A 19,206-nucleotide genomic window follows, 5' to 3' on the forward strand; every position below is an offset into this window, starting at 1 on the left:
AAATTTATATGTATACCTATATTTACATAACTTGTATAAAAATGAGATCACACTGTACATGTTGTTTATTATCAGCATGTCTTTTTTGTTGTTAGCTTCTGTATCTTTGCATATCATTCCTCCTTATTTCATTCTGTGTAGTATTCCTATATTTGGATGTACCATAATTATTTTAACTAGCCTCCTATTTATGGCTATTTAGGTTAAGGTTTTTTGCAGTAATAAATGGGAATATAGTGAATATTCTTGGATACATCTTTGCACATATTTAAAAATATATTTGTAGTATAAATTCCTAAAGGAAAAATTGTTGGGTCAAAAAGTGTGTACATTTAATAATTTGATGGTTGAATTGCCCAACTAAAAAGATTGCCCCAACATCAGTAGTCTGGGAAAATGGGAATCTCTTTATCTCTTTGATAATACTAGCTACTGTCAAACTTTTAGTATTTGTCAGTTTTTTATTGTTTAGTATTGCTTTTCAAAATTTCATTGTGAGTTTGAGCATTTTTTCCCCCACTATTATTGGCCATATATATATTTTCAGTGATCTGTTTGGTCATGCATTAGGCAGATGGTTTTCACTCAGTTTTTGCTTATCTTTTGATTTTATTTTTGCCTTGTTGAAGTTTTAATTTTGTATGATTGAATTTAGAGATCTTTTTCTTCAGGGCTGGGGTGGAGGTGGGTTTCCTGTGTAAGGTTTAAAAGGTCTCCCCCACTGATTGTAGGACTTGTTTTTCCCTCCACATTATAACATCTCTGAATGACGTGAATTGTTGGCTTGTCATGGTTTGGCATTGTTTTTTTCTAAATGACAAAATTAGTTGTGTTTCTTATGATTGGTAGTTTTAGATTCAGTGAACTTGAAAAGTTATATGGGTTTTCTATTACTTTTTATGGTTTAAATTGTTTAAAATCTTGATTTATATTGAATGTATTCGGTCTAAGCAATAAATGTAGAGATCAGCTTTACCTTTTTCCAGATGGCTTACCCTTTGTCCTCATTCCCGTTATTGAATGATGCATTTCTTTTCTACATATTTGAAATGTCACATTTATCGTATACTGAATTTCCATGGTTTTTTTTTTTTGGATGGGGGGGATCTGTTCCTGAAATCAGTTTTGTTTTTTGTACTGAGAATTCAGTAAAGGAACTGCTTATAAAATCAATTATATATAAATGATTTTTTAATACAAATAGTAGAATTAGGGCTAATAAAGGAAGAAGATGTATACATTCACAGTAACAACTAAAGAGATAAAATGCCTGGGACAAATCTACTTGAAAAAAATTTTAAAACTCTACTGAGGGATAAGACAGAAAATTTGAATCAATTCAGATTTTTTAATTTCTTTAATGATGTATCTATTTTATTTATTTATTTTTGGCTGCATTGGGTCTTTGTTGCTGCGCACAGGCATTCTCTAGTTGTGGCGAGTGGGGGCTACTCTTCTTTGTGGTGCGCGGGCTTCTCATTGCGGTGGCTCCTCTTGTTGTGGAGCACGGGCTCTAGGTGCACGGGCTTCAGTAATTGTGGCTCACGGGATCTAGAGCACAAGCTCAATAGTTGTGTCACACGGGCTTAGTTGCTCCGTGGCACATGGGATCCTCCGGACCAGGGCTCAAACCCGTGTCCCCTGTATTGGCAGGTGGATTCTTAACCACTGTGCCACTAGGGAAGCCCTCAGCTCAAATTTTTAATAGGAAGATGTGATATAAAGCTGTCATTTCACTATAGAAATATAATTGATTTTTCTTTATTGATCTAATATCTTGTGCCCTTGCTGAACTTGTTTATCAGTTCTCAGTGGTGGTGGCCTTGCTGAACTTGTTTATTTGTTCTCGTAGCTTTTTTGTGGATTCATTGGGAAATTTTTACATACAAGATCATATCGCTAGAGAATAAAGACAGTTTTATTTCTCGTCTTTTCTAATCTGGATGCCATTACTTGATCAATTTATTGCTTGGTTGGTTGGTTGATTGATTGATTTTACCTGCTCTATTTTACTAGCTAGAACCTTTAGTACAGTCTTGAATAGAAGTGGTGAAAATGGACATCCTGATTTTTAGGAGGAAAGCATTCAGTGTTTAACCAGTAAGCATGATGTTAGTTTTTTGTTTTTTGTTTTTTTTTTTGTAGATACCTTTTATCAGTTTGAGGAAGTTCTCTTCTAGTCTTAGTTTGTTGAAATTTTTTTATCATGAGTAAGTGTTGAATTTTGTCAAATTCTTCTTTGTTTATTGAGATAACCATGTGGTTTTTGTCCTTTAGTCTCCTAATACGGTGCATTACATTAATTGATTTTCAGATGTTAAACCACCATTGCCTTCATGAGGTAAATATTACTTGGTCTTGGTGTATATATAGGCCTTTTTTTAATCTGTTGCTAGATTCAGTTTACTAATATTTTGTAAGGATATTGTATCTGTGTTTATGAGAGACATTGGAGTGTAGTTTTCATGTGATGTCTTTATATCAAAGAAACTCCAGCTTTATAGATTGAGTTGCAAAATGTACCCTCTTCCTCTGTTTTGTGAAGGAGTTTGTGAAGGATTGGTATTGCCCCCTTAAATATTTGATGGAATTCATCAGTGAGGCCATTTCTTTGTGGGCAGATTTTAAATACTAACTCAGTTTGTTATATTCAGATTTTTCTGTTTCTTCTTTAATTAGTTTATGTGTCAGTAATATGTCTTTTTAGGAATTTCATAAAAAGTTGTTTAATTTGTTGGCATATATCTGTTTATAATATTCCTTCCTGTATAATTCTTTTAATTTTTGAGAGGTCAGTGGTAATATCCCTTCTTTCATTCCTAATTTTGGTGATTTGTGTTTTTTCTCTTTGTTGTTGGTTAGTCTTCCTGAAAGTTTGTAAATTTTTTGGATCTTTTTTAAAAAAACAAGTTATTCTCTATCTTCCTGTTTGTATTTTATTTATTTATGCTCTATATTTTCAATATATTTTTCAGCTTGCTTTAGGGTTTAGTTTGCTCTTTTTCTTTTTAAAAATACTTTAATTAATTTAATTGATTAATTATTTATGGCTGTGTCAAGTCTTAGTTGCAGCATGTGGGATCTTCGTTGAGGCATGCGGGATCTTTCCTTGTGGTGCGCGGGCTTCTCTCTAGTTGTGGCATGCAAGTTTTTTCTCTTCTCTAGTTGTGGCACGCAGGCTCCAGGACACGTGAGCTCTATAGTTGTGGCGTGTGGGCTCCAGAGTGTGTGGGCTCTGTAGTTTGCTGCACACGGGCTTTCCAGTTGAGGTGTGCGAGCTCAGTAGTTGCTGCACACGGGCTTAGCTGCCCTGCAGCATGTGGGAACCTAGTTCCCCTGACCAGGGATCGAACCCACGTCCCCTACATTGGAAGGTGGATTCTTTACCACTGGACCACCAGGGAAGTCCCTTAGTTTACTCCTTTTCTGATTTATTAAAGTGGAGGCTCATGTTATTGATTTGAGACTCCTCTTTTTTCAGTATACTTAAAGTTATATAATTCCTTTTAAGTACTGCTTGAGCTGCATCCCATTGATTTTGATGTGTTTGTTTTTGTTTTCATTCAGTTAAAAATATTCTCTAACATCTCTTCTCTTTTAATTTCTTTTTTGACCCATATGTTATTCAGAATTGTGAAGTTTAATTTTCAAACACTTGAGAATTTTCCAGTTTCTAACTTAGTTGATATCTACTTTAATTCTGTTATGGTTGGAGAACATACTTTGTATGACTTCGGTCCTTTTACATTTATGAGGCTTGTTTAATGGCCTAGCATTTGGTTTGTCCTGGAGAGTGTGTATGTATTCAACAATATGTATTCTGTTGTTTGCTGGAGTTTTCTATATGCCAACTAGGTATAGTTGGTTGAGAGTGTGGTTCAGGTTTTCTATATGTTCGTTAATTTGCTGTATAGTTATTCTGTCAATTATTTAGAGTGGGGTATTGAAATCTCCAGTGCTAATTGTTGAATTTTCTATTTTTCTTTTCAATAATGTTAGTTATTCTTTTTTTTTTTATTATTTTTTATTTTTTATTTTTTTATTTTTTTTTTATTTTATTTTATTTTATTTTATTTTTTTAATTTATGTTATTCTTTTATTTTTTTAGGGCTCTTCATTATTTTAAGGTTTATAATTATTATAATATTTTCATAATTTATTGACTGTCATTTTGAAATATCTTTCTTCATCTCCAGTAATATTTGTCTTAAAGTCTGTTTTGTCTAATACTAATATAACCATGCCATCTGTTTTATGGTTACTCTTTCCATAGTATATATATCTTTGTTCCGCATTTTTTTTTTTTTTTTTCCTTTTTTTTTTTTTGTGTTATGTGGGCCTCTCACTGTTGTGGCCTCTCCCGTTGTGGAGCACAGGCTCCGGATGCGCAGGCCCAGCGGCCATGGCTCACGGGCCCAGCCGCTCCGCGGCATATGGGATCCTCCCAGACCGGGGCACGAACCCGTATCCCCTGCATCGGCAGGCGGACTCTCAACCACTGCGCCACCAGGGAGGCCCTTTGTTCCGCATTTTTTTACTTTGTCTTGAATTTAAAGTGTGTCTCTTATTGACAGCACATAGTTGAATCTTGTTTTTGTCCAATCTGACAGTCTCTGCCTTTCTATTGGGCTGTTTAGACATTCATATTTAATTATGGACATGGTTAGATTTACATTTGCCATTTTGCCATTTGTTTTATATATGTCTCTTATGGTTTTTGTTTCTCTGTGCTTCCTTTGCTGCCTTCTTTTGTGTTAAATGTTTTTTAGTGTGCCATATTAATTACTCTATTGATGTCTTTTCTAAATATAATTTAAGATATTTTCTTTGTGATTGCTATGGTGTTTACATTATACATTTTAATAGTTTGCTTAATATTAACGCTAAGTCAGTATCAGTAAAATATAGGAACTTTGCTCCAGTATAGCTCCATTTTCTCCTTCCTCTGTTATGCCACTATATATATATATATATATATATATATATATATATATATATTACATTCATATATGCTACAAACCCAGCAATACAGTGTTATAACCATTGCTTTATAGATTCTTATATTTTTTAAAGATGTTAAGAGAAGAAATGAGAAAAATGTATTTTATACAGTTTTTTAGTTTAACCCACATATTTACCATTTCTGGTGTTCTTTTCTTCCTGTTTATTTAAGTCTGGTGTCATTTCCTTTCAACTTGATGGACTTCCTTTAGTATTTCTTGTATGGAAGGTCTACAAAAAATTCTCTCAGTGTTTGTCCATCTGAGACTATGTTTATTATGCCTTCATTTTTGAAGGGTAGTTTTGCTGCCTTCTTGATTGACAGGTTTTTTCTTTCAGCACTTTGAGAATGTGATCCCACTGTCTTCTGGCCTCTGTTGTTTCTGATTGAAAGTCAGCTGTTAATCGTATTGTGGTCTCCTGCACATGCTGAGTAATTTTTCTCTTTATGCTTGCATGATTTTTCTCCTTGTGTTTGTTTTTAACAGTTTGGCTATGATGTGTCTAGGTGTGTCTCTTTGTAATTATTCTCCATGAGATTCATTGAACTTCTAAGATTTAATTTCTTCTAAAAAATCAAATTTGGAAAATTTTCTGGTGGTGTTTTATTAAAAAAAATTTTTTTTCCCTGCCGTTTCTCTCCTCTGGAACTCCAGAAATGTTGATAAGTTGTTCTCTGAGGCTCTGTTCAGTTTTCTTCAATTTTTTTTTCTCACTGTTCTTCAGATTGGATAGTTTCTACTGATATATCTTCAAGGTCATCTATTTTCTTCTGCCATCTTGAATCCTGTAGTAGATTTTTTGTTTTAGTTATTATACTTTTCAGCTTCAGAATTTCCATGTGGTTCTTTTACATAAATTCTGTACCCTTATTGAGAATTTCTTATCTGTTGATTGTTTTCATAATTAAAAAAAGTTAAAGATGGGTTCTTTTTTAACATGTCTATAATAGATGTTTTGAAATCTTTGCTTAAACCAACATCTGGGGATGCTCAGAAACTGTTGTGATTGCTATTTTTCATTAATGTGGGTCACATTTTTCTTTTCTTTCTTTCTTTTTTTTTTGGTACACCTTATAATTTGTTGTTGAAAACTGGGCACTTTAGCTAACATATTGGAGTAATTTCAGATTGTGACTCCCCCCTCCCTGCCTGCCCAGGTTATTGTTACTGTTGTCATTTTGCTATTTATTTATATATGATACAATCCTAGTGAAAAAAAATGTTTTTTTTGAGCAAGAGTTCATCTGCAAAAGTAGACATGTGTGAATATGAAGGAAAATTCTGAAATGAAAGGATACTGAGGGGTAAATAGTTCCATCAGAATTTAAACTTTTTAAAAATATGGATACAGTGTTGAAATATTTTAAAAAGTGAATGTATTATACTTTCTGAAGTACAAAGATGGACTTATTACTGGTATATTTTAGGTGAGAAAGACTACTCTTATTGCCTTTGCACCACTGTAAAAACTGATATAAAATCATAAGATGTGTCATATCATCTGGTCTCCAAGCTTTCTGTGGAGGAGTAAATACAAATTATTCTTAATAGGTAGGAATGCAGTATTTTTAAAAACCTCTATGGTAGGAAACTCCATAAATTCTTTAGTCTGTTACTGGGTTCAGAAATATTCACTGACAGGAAACTTTCTTCTTGTGTATAGCTTATGTTTTTCATTTTAATTTTTTGGGGTATGGAACATAGTCTCCCTATGATTATTCCCATTTTTGTCAGCTTTTCTAGTCAAAGATGACCTTGGTGATCATATTTCTGTAGGTATTTAGTATGATTTTACGACTGTAATCCTTTCTACTGTGAATACATGTACATTCTGTTACAGGACTAGTTCTGTTTGTTATTTTTAAGGCCTAGAATTGTGTTTGCTTCTCTCTTCAGTTCATAGCCTTTGCAAAGCAGATAAGTGAGTTTTTAATCACTGATTTCTCTTTTGTAAACATGTAGGTCTGTAACCTTCTGAATTTCCTTCAATATCCCATGTCTCTGAAGTTGTACACTCCAGATCTAGGCAAATTATTCTTTATAAGGCCAGGGTTATTTCACAGTTACTACTTATCACTATTGTATTTTCCCAGTTTCAGATTTAAAAAGAAGTCATTGCACTGGTTATTCAGGCATAGCTTACTATTTACAAAGAGTGATCACTTCATTATGCATACCAGTTTGTCCATGTTATATTTGTACAGTATTTGTGTTTCCATAAGTAATGTGTTTTGTTTGTTGTGTTTTATTTTTATTTTTTTTTTTGTAGGAATTGGATGGCATAAATGATTGAAGTGGTATTGAGGGTCTCTGAAGCCTACGAAAGGTAGAAACTCAACCATGATTTCTTTTTCAACTCTACAGCATTCCCTTCCTTGAAGTCTTCATTTTTACGTTAGTCTCAGGTAACTTCAATACTTATTTTTCATAATCATGAATAAGTAAAATTTTCAAATATGAAACCTTTTTTTGGCTGCTAGAATTTCATGTTAAGTTTGTATAATAGTTTCTTTATGTTGTAGTATTTATATCTGGAAGAAACTTAGGATTTAATATTTTTCTTGAGAAAACAGTGTTAAGAGAAAATTGATGAGTAATGATATAGCTTTGGGTTTTAAGTTTAGCCCAAGAGAATATGTGTAGCTTATTATGTAATCTTAGGTGAAATTTAAGTGGGAAGGTTTTTCCTTCTTTAACCCTTTTCTTCAGCAGGGTTAATTGCATTTTCCACTCACCTGTCATAAATGCATACATAGCCACATTAAATTTTCCAGGATTTCCAGGGAAACTATTTTCATATGTGGGAAAATTAGACCTATTAATCAAATCTAATGGTGTTTGGCATATAATTTTTTAAATGTGAAAAAGCATGTTACTGTACCTTTGTACATATTGTATGTTTGCCTATGCTAATATAAGGAAGCAGACATGTAGATAATTTTAATAATCATTTATATTAAGTATATTAGTTAAAATTTAGACTTGTCTACTGTGACAGGTGCTTAAAAATGTAGAAATGCATTTATATTTATTTGAAAAGTCCATATAAACAATATCAGGATTGTTTGGACGCTCCAGAGTCATCATAACCTAGGCTTCTTTGTTTTGCTTTGCTATTCTTAACATGTGGCTTCTATCTTGTGGTCCAAGAGGGTTACCATCATGTCTGCCAGTAGAAAGAGGGAAAAGGGAAGAACATTTTCTTTTCCTTTTAGGAGAGTTGTGTATATCATTTCTACTTATGTCCCATTGGCTTTAACTGTTACATGACCACAATCAACTGCATGAGAGGCTGGAAAATGAGTCTTACCTAGGTCATTGTGTGTCTCACTTAATATTTTATTATTGGGCAAGAAGGAGAGAACAGAATCTGGGGGGATAGCTAGTTGTCTGTCACATTAGGGTTTGTCAGATTTACTTTCCATGTATCTAGTTGGACTAACATTAAAATATAAGTTTAAAATATTGTCTTAAGACATATTAACTCTTGGCCTGTGACAGTGCTTTGGAGATTGTTTTGAGTTCTGAGACAATTTTAGTTTTGTAAATAGTCATCATGGTTCTTTGATTCAATACTGCTGTCTTGATGTCATAAGGTGGAATAAGGTCTTAAAAGTTAAAGGTGACTTTTGAGATAATTCCTCATTTTGTTTCACTGCCATTAGGTTGAAATGGTTTGTTTAACGTTTTAGAGTCTTAAGGCAAGGATGAGGGGCTTGGGTGAGAGAATCTTCTTAACATAAAGCTAAATGATGTGTAACTGGTTCTTTCTAACTCTAAAAAATCTATTCTAAATGTTTAGATCTCATGAGAACAACTTATTCCCAAAGACATTATATACTTTATATTTTTGTAGTTGAAAAATATTTCATTGTAATTACATTATATGGTTCTTGGCCTGTTGTAAATACTGTGTTTTGAAACAAATATCAAATATTGTATGTTTCTATTAGAGAATTTATTAAAGGGTTGGAAATTAGTTGTCAGTTTTCCATCATATTTTATGTCAATATCAACATATATTAACCTAGGTACCTTTTTTTTTGAGACTTGAGATAACAGTTTCAGTAAATTTTGTATACTTGTATCGAGTATTTATATTAGGCCTGTTGATTTAACTTTATTAGAAAATGGTTATAAGACATTTTCGGTGTTTTTGGCATTGAAGGTGACGAATGCATTTTTAGTTTTATTGTACTTCACAAATAGGGTTTGTACTGTGAAGTGAGAGCATTTATCCAATGTTTAAAAATTAAAATTTTGATTTAAATAGTTAACACTTTTCTGTTTTGAAATGAGTCTTGGTTATTATATAGTACATATTATAAATAGCTTAGTGTATAGGGAAGTTTAAGAAGTATTTTTAATGTTTCTTTTATTATACAAAACTGTAGAAAACTTATAGTTTCCTAATAGAGTAAGTATTTTTAATATGAATGTTTGAATTGTTGGTATTGGCATAAAATGAGATGGATGACACAACTAGATCTAGCAGAATGTAGGGTTCTGTTTTGCTTGGATCTTTTTTACCTTTTCCCTTTCCCTCTCCTTTTTAAGATAAAATATAGCTGTTTCTCAACAAACAGTTGCCATAAATTTGATGTCTTACCATTTCTAAATACCACTAATTTCTTGTTGTTACATTGTTTGAGAAGACTGGTGATGAGTATTTGGAATGGAGAATATGCTTAGATTCTGCTTTATTTGAGCAGGGCATTGGGCATATAGAGATGCCTGTTAACTTTGGCTTAAATATTTATAAATTATTTTTCTGTGGTTAAAAAACAATCACAGGTTTTTATTTAGTTGTCATATTGTGTAAAGTGATTTATCTTAGTCTGTAAATTCTCTTATTAAGCATCTTTTATTGTTGCAAGCACTAATAAAAAAGGCCATTTTGTCTAGTTGCCATTATTGTAAATGATGCTCCTATTAGGATGTTTTGAATAGTAACAATTAAAAGTCAAAGGGCATAGTTTACAAAATATGCTTTATAGATGCAAAATGGTAGTTATACAAAGGTGTATCTGAAGGGGTTTCTGAATGTAGAACAAACCTAGGTAAGAGCTAGATTTTGTTTCTAAATTAGAGATGAAGCAGTTTTTGCTTAGATCAAAACTATAATTTTGAAGGATGAGAGGGAATAGAAAACTTCTGAGGAATAACAAATGGCAGATTGTTAAATCCATTTTGATTATGGGTTTCTTTGTAGTACCAATTTGATCTTGAGGCTGATTGATACTTGTATTTCTAATGCTGATATTTATAAGGTGTAATTTCTCACTGACTACATAGGTTAGAAATATTAATATCCAAATGAATGTAACTGGCATCCTCCAGACAGCAAGGAGTTTGTTGAAAATACTTTGAATCAGAAGTAATTTGTGAAATCCAGGTTTTTGTTTTTGTTTTTTTTTAATCTGTTTCAGGTTCCTTTGAGTACTTCTCTTTTGCCTATGAGTGAAGTTTCTTTATAGGTTGAATGGGTTCTGGTACAAGGCAGGGTATTATTGATTTGGGAGAAGACATTGAGTTGGAAATTACTCTTTTTATAGAAAAGAATGATGTTTAGGTTCCTAAGCTTGCCAACTATAACCTGTTTTGGCTCATTTAGTTGAAGTTTTACATTATTCAATAAATGTTGATGGAAAATAATATTACAACCAAACTCAGTAAATAAAACAGAAAAGCAGTGTCTTTAAGTGAGATATATTTCTTTCACACTTGAATGCAGATTTAATTAAAGGTGATAAAGTGGCAGATCAATATTCACGTACATTCTGAAGGGGAAGGTAGGTGCTTTCAAGAATATTAGAGGATTATGGCACAAGCCTTCAAATCTGTTTTTACTTTAAAACTTACAGTCCTCTTTTCTTTGATACAGGTATATCTTTAACATAGCTCCTACATTTATCAGCCGTATTTAGGATTATTTTTTTGATTTCCAAGTGAAAATGGGAAAGTAAAGGAAAGAGAAAGAGAGATTTTCCTAAAGTAACTTGGTAAAGGTTTGAAGAAAGAATGGAAGGATTAAGGGGGTATATGTGAACCCATGAAAAAGAACAAGGAGAAATTTACTGAGCTGTGAATAATAGGTAGAAGTGGAATTTAGGAATTATGGAAGGTGTCTATGCATGCTGAAGGAGAAAAGGGATTCTGTGTCACACAGAATTCTCCCATGGTAGCCATGAGACGGGAGTAGCCAACTAAGAATTGCTTTACCAAGCCAAACAGTGGTGACAGGGTGGCTTCAGAGTGGGTGGGTGAGAAGAGAATGAGTTCAACGAGTTCTTAGTGTCCAGGGCCTTTTCAAGACGGAGGTAGTATGGTATGGTAAAAAGTGCATTAAACCAGGTAAGTCTTTTCAAATCCCAGTTTACATGCTAGCTTTGTGACTTTGGGTAAACTCCAGTTTCTTCATCTGTTAAACGCGTATATACTATTACTGTCTTGAGTGTTACTGTAAATATTAAGTGAAGTAACATATCAGTGTGCCCAGCATAGTGTCTTACATCTGGTAGATCCTCAACACATGTTAGTTGTCTTTCTTCTCCAGGTTATGATAATCTCTGAATTTTATAATATAGACTCAAACCTGTTAATAAATTTGGAAAGACATTTTCCTCATTAATTGCATAGAATTCCCATAAAAAACTCAGTAAGCATTTTTAAGTTGAATTCCCGTAATTTATAGAATTTTTAAGTTGAATTCCCATTTTAATTTATAGAATTCCCATAAAAAAACGCAGTAAGCATTGTATAGTTGATTAAAAATGAGTAGTAATGCCCAACTTGTTCATATATTATGCTTCTGTTAACTTTGTCTTCTGAAAACAAGCCCAGACAGTCCCCTCAACTGAGAAAATACTTGTCTCAAACGCCCATGTGTTTAACTCCTTATTAAAAGCCCTGACTCAAAGCTTATTTATTCTATTTCAACTTATACAAATCTATAAAACATAGTTTCTAATTGCTTGCACACAGTTGATTAGAAGCATTAAATTAGAAGGTCCAACAAGAAGAGTTAACTGTCTTTTCTGGAAGGCAGGAGAAAGTGACGGCTGATAATTTATATTCTCTTTAAGTACTGCATTGCCATTAGGCTTAAATGACTAGGGATTTCTTAATCGGCTGCAATTTGTATTACTTTTACAAAGCTGAACCAAACATTTTTCAGTACGAAAGGATCGTGGGTGTGTGTGTGGGAGAGGGAGAATTGAATGGAGCAGAAAGCTGAATTGTGGTCCCTCAATATTCCTTTTGCTATACCTTCTAGCTTCTCTGGCAGAGGGATGGAGATGAGAGAAGAAAGAAACTTGGAAGGGCGAAAAGAATGCAGCATTTGAAGTAATCTGCTAAAGGGGGATTTCAGAGAAATTGGCCTGAAGTGGGCCCCTTCCTTCCCTCTCTCTCTTACTAAGTTCTAGTTTTTAGCAGTCTCTGTTCGGGGTAACTCCAGAAGGAGTGCCATCATACCTTTAGCTGAATTAGTTCTAGAACATCATTGTCCGTCCTGTCTTGGATCATAACAGCTCTGCGATTTTATATTCTTTGTCAGCTGCCCAGGCTTCCTTCAGTTGCAGAATAATGGATCATTACAAGGAGCTCAGGGTGGCTTATTGCTTATTACTCCACCTAGTCCTTCTTTTTCCCCATTTGACAGAGGCTCCTGGGAATGCAGATTCGTTGTTTATTTATTTATTTTTTCCAGAGCAGCCTTTCATGTAAGTGACATGACTTAAGCATTCTTTCTTTCGTTCTCTCTCCTGTGTAATATTCCTAACTCCTGAATTTCCATTAATTGTATACACATTTGGGTCAAAAAACAGTTGGCTTTTTGAAGGTTTAGCAGGAAGAGACATTTAAATATTCACATGTTAGTGCAGATTGATAACATCAGTTTCCTTTCTTTACACTCAGCTGATCCTCCCTGAAAATATTGAAATTGGAGAAGGAAAGTAGCCTGTGTTAACTTTTGAGCATGGGACCTTTTGCTGTGTTTGGGTTTTTGAGTGTGCAGAGAAGCACATAAGAGCTTTGACATAGATCATGTAAGAGTTACAAGGGGGAAAGTTAAAGATAGTAAGTGCATATAAGAGAGCTTCAAGGACAATAATAAACATACTTTTCTTTATCATTTTTCTTAGGGTAGCTTTGTCCTTTTCCAATTTACCATGGGCTTAGTGAAATTAACTTTTTTTTTTTTTTTTTTTTTTGCGGTATGCGGGCCTCTCACTGTTGTGGCCTCCCCCGTTGCGGAGCACAGGCTCCGGACGCGCAGGCTCCGGACGCACAGGCTCAGCGGCCATGGCTCACGGGCCCAGCCGCTCCGCGGCATATGGGATCCTCCCAGACCGGGGCACGAACCCGTATCCCCTGCATCGGCAGGCGGACTCTCAACCACTTGCGCCACCAGGGAGGCCCTAAATTAACTTTTTTTGTTTGAGAGCCTTGTTTATTTCCTGTCCAGCTTACTCTGCCCAGATGCTGGTTGAGGTGTGTGATACAAGTGGGGCTCACTTAGTTGTCTATGTATCTTCTTCTTGATTTTTTTTTCTTTCCCACTTAATATATCTTGGAAAACTTTTTACCCAGCACATATAACTACCTCATTCACTTTAATGGCTGTGTGTATTCCAGTGTATGGTTGAATCATAATTAATTTAACAAGTCTTCTATTATTGGATGCTTAGGTTGTTTCCAATCTTTTTCCATTAAAAGGTCACACCAGACATCCTTGTACATACATCTTTGGTTAATTTTTATGACTAAGCACATACATAGGATTGTATATACTCCTGGCAGTGAGGTTGCTGGCTCAGTGGTACATACAGTTTTCATTCTGGCAGATTTTCCAAAACTAACTTTAAAACCTTGTCAAAGCAGTGTTCATTGATATTGAAATCTGTGTTGAAATCTTTGTATTTTCTGGTATTTAAGGGAAATTGTCTCAAGAACAGTTTTTAGGCTAGCCAGTAATTTGAAATATATGGCTTAATTTGGGGTCATAGGAATAAGAAACCATACGTCACAAAGGAACAGTGATTCCTTTTTCTGTGTATATGGCCTGTTTTCAAGAAAATTTTTGAGGTCAAGCTTGCCTTCGTTAACAGTATTTCCACTTCCCGTTTTATTTACTACCTGTATATTGAGGTGTGGTATCTTCCTGTTCCAAATCCCTCATTCTGGCACTTTTTTGCCAACCTGCCTTTTTTCCTCCAGATATTCTCTCTCTCCAAAGTGCTTTGACTTCCTCAATACTTACTGTTTCAGCCTGGTGTTAGGGATAAGGTTAGTTTAAAAAAATTATGTTTTTATGTTTATTTTAATAGGCATATTACATATTAACACAGTATTATAGGTATAGTTTTAAATAGTATACATGTATTAGGATATGACAAATTTTAAAAAATTGATGAGGTGCATGACAAAAAACATTGGAGATGAGGACCACTACTTTAGGTAAATATAGACCTTGCATTGGGTTAGTAAGTCAGTTTCAACTTCAGCTAATTTTTAAAAAAAAGTTCTGTCCTAGGTCAGTTTGTCTAATATCTTTTATTAATGTCTTCTTTTACTAACTACTTCTTTTACTTCTCCTGTATTCTTTAAAAGCTCCCAAGGGTGTGGGTTTTTTTTTTTTTTTTTAATAATGATGTATGTGGCAATAGCAGATGTCACAGCAATAAAGGGTGGCTTTGTGTATATATACATCCCTTTTAAGTTGGGGGCTTTCCAAATCCTTTAGGAAAATAATAAACAGATTAGAAGAATATAATTGATTTGGTAAGGATTTCCAAATAAATAAGCAAATTTTAACCCTAAGAGACTTAAATTTCACTTAGTTGTGGGATAGTTTATTCTCTAGAAATGTGATAAACAGAATATTTGAAGAGGACAGTTATTTGGTGATATGTTTAAAATGTTTGTCCTTTAGACTATTCGAAGATTTTGGAAAGAGAAATTAGATTCTTGTTCCTTTGTCCCGTATGTATTCTGGACTTAGGATACTACCTGGTACCAGGGAAGACAAGGTTAGCAAGTATGAATTATATTTTTATTTACTTTGCTGTTTATATGTTATATGAGCTGTTTTTTGAGCTGCACATTTAAGTAAAGTTTTCTCCCTAGATGATAACCTTAGTAAATGAAAGAGTATTTAAATTTCAGTAGTGTATTTGAATTTAACTGATCATTTATTTTACCTCTGAAAGCTATGATCAAAGTAGTAACCATTACTACCTGATTGATTTGGGAAAGAGCTGACTAAACTGAAACATAGTTAATGCATTTACTAATTGTGGGCCCATCATGTTGGGCGAGTGTGTGTGTTTATTTTGCACAATCTGATAAAAAACAAACAGTACCAATGTTCTGACATTCTTTGAGATGAAGTTTCTTTGGATTTCATGATGATTGTTATGCTAGTTTCTCAAGTAACAAAATGGAGTGCGAATGTACAGCAAAGAGAGTTAGAAGATTTAGTATTGCCTGTTTTTTCTATAATAATGGAAAAAATAAGATAATGTAATAAGATAATGTAATTATTTAATAGTGTCTAGTTCTTATCATGACCTCTTAAATTTATTTAATCATGTGCAACTATTTAAGAATATATTAGTAATGAAAATACTACTTTTTCCATTTTAACAAATTTAAAAGCATTTGAAAGAATAAAATTTTATTATAGAAAGTTTTCAAATTAGAGATAAATGTAAATATGAAAAAAACCTGGTAATTTCACCACCCAGTGGTAATATTAATATTGTTAGTATTTTCAATAAATCTGTGTACAAACACATATTTATACACACATTTCCCTTAATATCAGGCTTTTTCCCCAAATTTTCAAATATTTTTCAAGAACATTTTTTGACTGTATGGATATTTTTTGAATTCCAGCAGACTTCAACTTTTTACTGAAGCATAAATGCAGTAAATTTGAATTTATTTATTCTGGCAGAAATGTATGCATATCACAGATATATACATCTTAAAATTTTACAAAGTGAGCACACCTGTGCAATCAGCATTCAACTCAGGAAAAACATTGGCAGTTTCCAAACACCCGCCTTTTCCTACCTCCTATCAATGGCCTCTTCACCCAAGGATAGCCATTTTTCTGATTCTGTTTTTAAGAAAAACATTGAGATATAATTTATATACAATAAAATTCATCCATCCTAAGTGTACAATTCAATGATTTTTAGTAAATTTACTGTAGTCTAGTTTTTTTTTTTTTTTTTTTTTTTTTTTTGTGGTACGCGGGCCTCTCACTGATGTGGCCTCTCCCGTTGCGGAGCACAGGCTCTGGACGCGCAGGCTCAGCGGCCATGGCTCACGGGCCCAGCCTCTCCGCGGCATGTGGGATCTTCCCGGACCGGGGCACGGACCCGTGTCAGCTGCATCGGCAGGCGGACTCTCAACCACTGCGCCACCAGGGAAGCCCTGTAGTCTAGTTTTAAAACATATGTATGAATATAATTTAACCAGTTTCGTTTTGTTGAATACGCAGTGTAATTACAGTTTTACACTATTTTTTTTTTTTTTTTTTTTTTTTTTTTGCGGTACGCGGGCCTCTCACTGCTGCGGCCTCTCCCATTGCGGAGCACAGGCTCCGGACGCACAGCCCCAGCGGCCATGGCTCACAGGCCCAGCCGCTCCGCGGCACGTGGGATCCCCCCAGACCGGGGCACGAACCCGTGTCGCCTGCATCGGCAGGCGGACTCTCAACCACTGCGCCACCAGGGAAGCCCAGTTTTACACTATTGAAGTACTGCTATAGTGATTTTCCATGCATATCTTTATATGTACTTCTGATTTCATCAGGATAGGTTCCTAAAAGTAAAATCACCAGTTCAAAGAATATGTGCATTTTTATGGCTTTTGATACACGGTACCAAATTACCTTTGAAAATGAACTAATATACTCCCACTGTCAGTAGATGAGTGTCTTCCCCCCACCCCCCCGCCACCTCAACGTCAGGTGTATTTTTTTTGTGTGTGGTACGCGGGCCTCTCATTGCTGTGGCCTCTCCTGCTGCGGAGCACAGGCTCCGGACGCGCAGGCTCAGCGGCCATGGCTCATGGGCCCAGCTGCTCCGCGGCATGTGGGATCCTCCTGGTCCAGGGCACGAACCCATGTCCCCTGCATCGGCAGGCGGACTCTCAACCACTGCGCCACCAGGGAAGCCCGAGGTGTATTTTTTAAGCGTTATTATCAGTTTGGTGGATAAAATATGGTTTTAATGTTCATTTCTTTAATTACTACTGTAAGTGAATATTATTTTATATATTTAGTGACTATTTCTAATTTTTCTTTATGATTTGCCTGATACTGTACTCTCAGTTTATTTCTTAATGTTATTTCTTTTTATTTTTAAGATATTTTAGTATATTAAAGGATCCTTCTGGTGTTACCCCCAATTTGCTTTACGTCATGCTCATTTTTCATAATGAAATAGATTAGGATTTTGTGTCTTAATGTCAAAAATAAAAAGTTGTGTTTTACTCTACCAGCCTTTGGAAATTTATCGTGGTAATTTTTAAATTGGAGGCAATATTGAATTATATGAATAAAACATTTTTATTAAAGTGTGTACCTTTCATAATTTGAAATTTAAAAAATTCAGGTAGACATATGAAACTAATTTATTATGTTTTGTTGCCAAACTTGGTCTTTCTAGGCATTTATACTTAAGCATGAACATTGACGACAAACTGGAAGGATTATTTCTTAAATGTGGCGGCATAGACGAAATGCAGTCTTCCAGGGCAATGGTTGTAATGGGTGGAGTGTCTGGCCAGTCTACTGTGTCTGGAGAGCTGCAGGAGTCGGTTCTTCAAGATCGGAGTATGCCTCACCAGGAGATCCTTGCTGCAGATGAAGTGTTACAAGAAAGTGAAATGAGACAACAGGATATGATATCACATGATGAACTCATGGTCCATGAGGAAACAGTGAAAAATGATGAAGAGCAGATGGAGACACATGAAAGACTTCCTCAAGGACTACAGTATGCACTTAATGTCCCTGTAAGTAATTCCTTTATAAGATATTAAACTTACAGTTAGAAACATAATTAATTTTGTATTAAGTGATACAAGTCACAGAAGAAATTTCAGGAAGTGTTTAAAGGCTGAATATAAATAGTTCAAATGGGCATTATTAAATAGATATACTAAATATTGGTAAAAATCATAATTGAAAAGGCAAAATTAAGTTTTGATATTACATACATTTCAGAAACTTATCTTTTCTGGATCACATTTATTTATCTATTTATCAGGGTTACTGTGTATTGAATTTTTGTGTGTGTGTATTAAATTTTAAGTGCTTAATCTTAAAAGATACTTTGTTTCAACTTCTGGATTTCTCCTTAAAGAGTAGAAAGATTGAGCACAGCTAGAAAAAGATTGTACACTTGAGAGTTTTTCCTTCAAATTCTGTAACTCTTGGCAGTTCCTGCCATCTTAATTTTTTTCATTATCTTTAAAAAGGATATCAGCTCTTCAGTCTGTTTACCCTGGATGTCATAGGTCATCACCTAAGGTACTCTTTTGTAGGCACCCATAACTTTTTTTTTTCAATTCAAACGAACATTTATTGGGCCCACATTAAACGGGACATGGTGAAGAGATTACGAGATGCCCCTTTTCTGTCTGTGTACAATTTCTGCCACTCTTTCCTCAAGTGGGTACATCCTATGTCTCACAGTCTTTGCAATTATTCAAGCTCCTATAATGGAATGGTAGGCTTGTTCAGAGGCTCAGAATCTTTTAAGAAAGTTGTAGTTAGCAGAGTGATGGTCACAGGTAATGGAGAACTGCTTCATTTTCTAACAAAAAAACAAAAACAGTGAGCTGGACTCGTTGCTTCCCATGAAGATGCTGGGCTCATCTGGTGCTTCAGTCACGGGCTCTTTGGAATAACCATCAGTGACATCTTCATAATCTTTACTCCATAAGTTTTCTGTGTGAAGTGACTCATAATCAACTCTGGCCTTAGTGACTTCTTCCTCAGAGCTGAGGGTGTTTAATTCCACATTAGTAGGTAATGCGAAAGTCTGTGTGTTCTCTAAATACAAGTCAGTGGTTGTTTCTGTATCTTGGTCACTGGTCAAGTGTAGTAGGACAGTGGTTGACTGACTGTAGGTCAGTGATGAATTCTGGGAGTAGTGTGGGGTAAGTCACAGCCAGGGCA

At 34.6% G+C, this 19,206-nt stretch overlaps 1 protein-coding gene across 4 annotated transcripts in view; it reads left to right on the forward strand.

Moving 5' to 3' along the window:
* The window catches only part of ZNF148 (zinc finger protein 148), a 137,549-nt gene that overhangs the window by 32,781 nt on the left and 85,562 nt on the right, over positions 1-19,206 (forward strand). For all 4 annotated transcript variants that reach the window (XM_060099411.1, XM_060099412.1, XM_060099414.1 and 1 more), the window contains 2 exons: positions 7,273-7,408; positions 17,690-18,038. In XM_060099411.1, the coding sequence (XP_059955394.1) occupies positions 17,706-18,038 (333 nt within the window). In that variant the 5' untranslated portion in view covers positions 7,273-7,408; positions 17,690-17,705. The remainder of the gene's footprint in view (positions 1-7,272; positions 7,409-17,689; positions 18,039-19,206) is intronic.

This window comes from Mesoplodon densirostris, chromosome 5 (genome assembly GCF_025265405.1).
Source record: "Mesoplodon densirostris isolate mMesDen1 chromosome 5, mMesDen1 primary haplotype, whole genome shotgun sequence".
In the NCBI taxonomy this organism is placed as follows: Eukaryota; Metazoa; Chordata; class Mammalia; order Artiodactyla; family Ziphiidae; genus Mesoplodon; species Mesoplodon densirostris.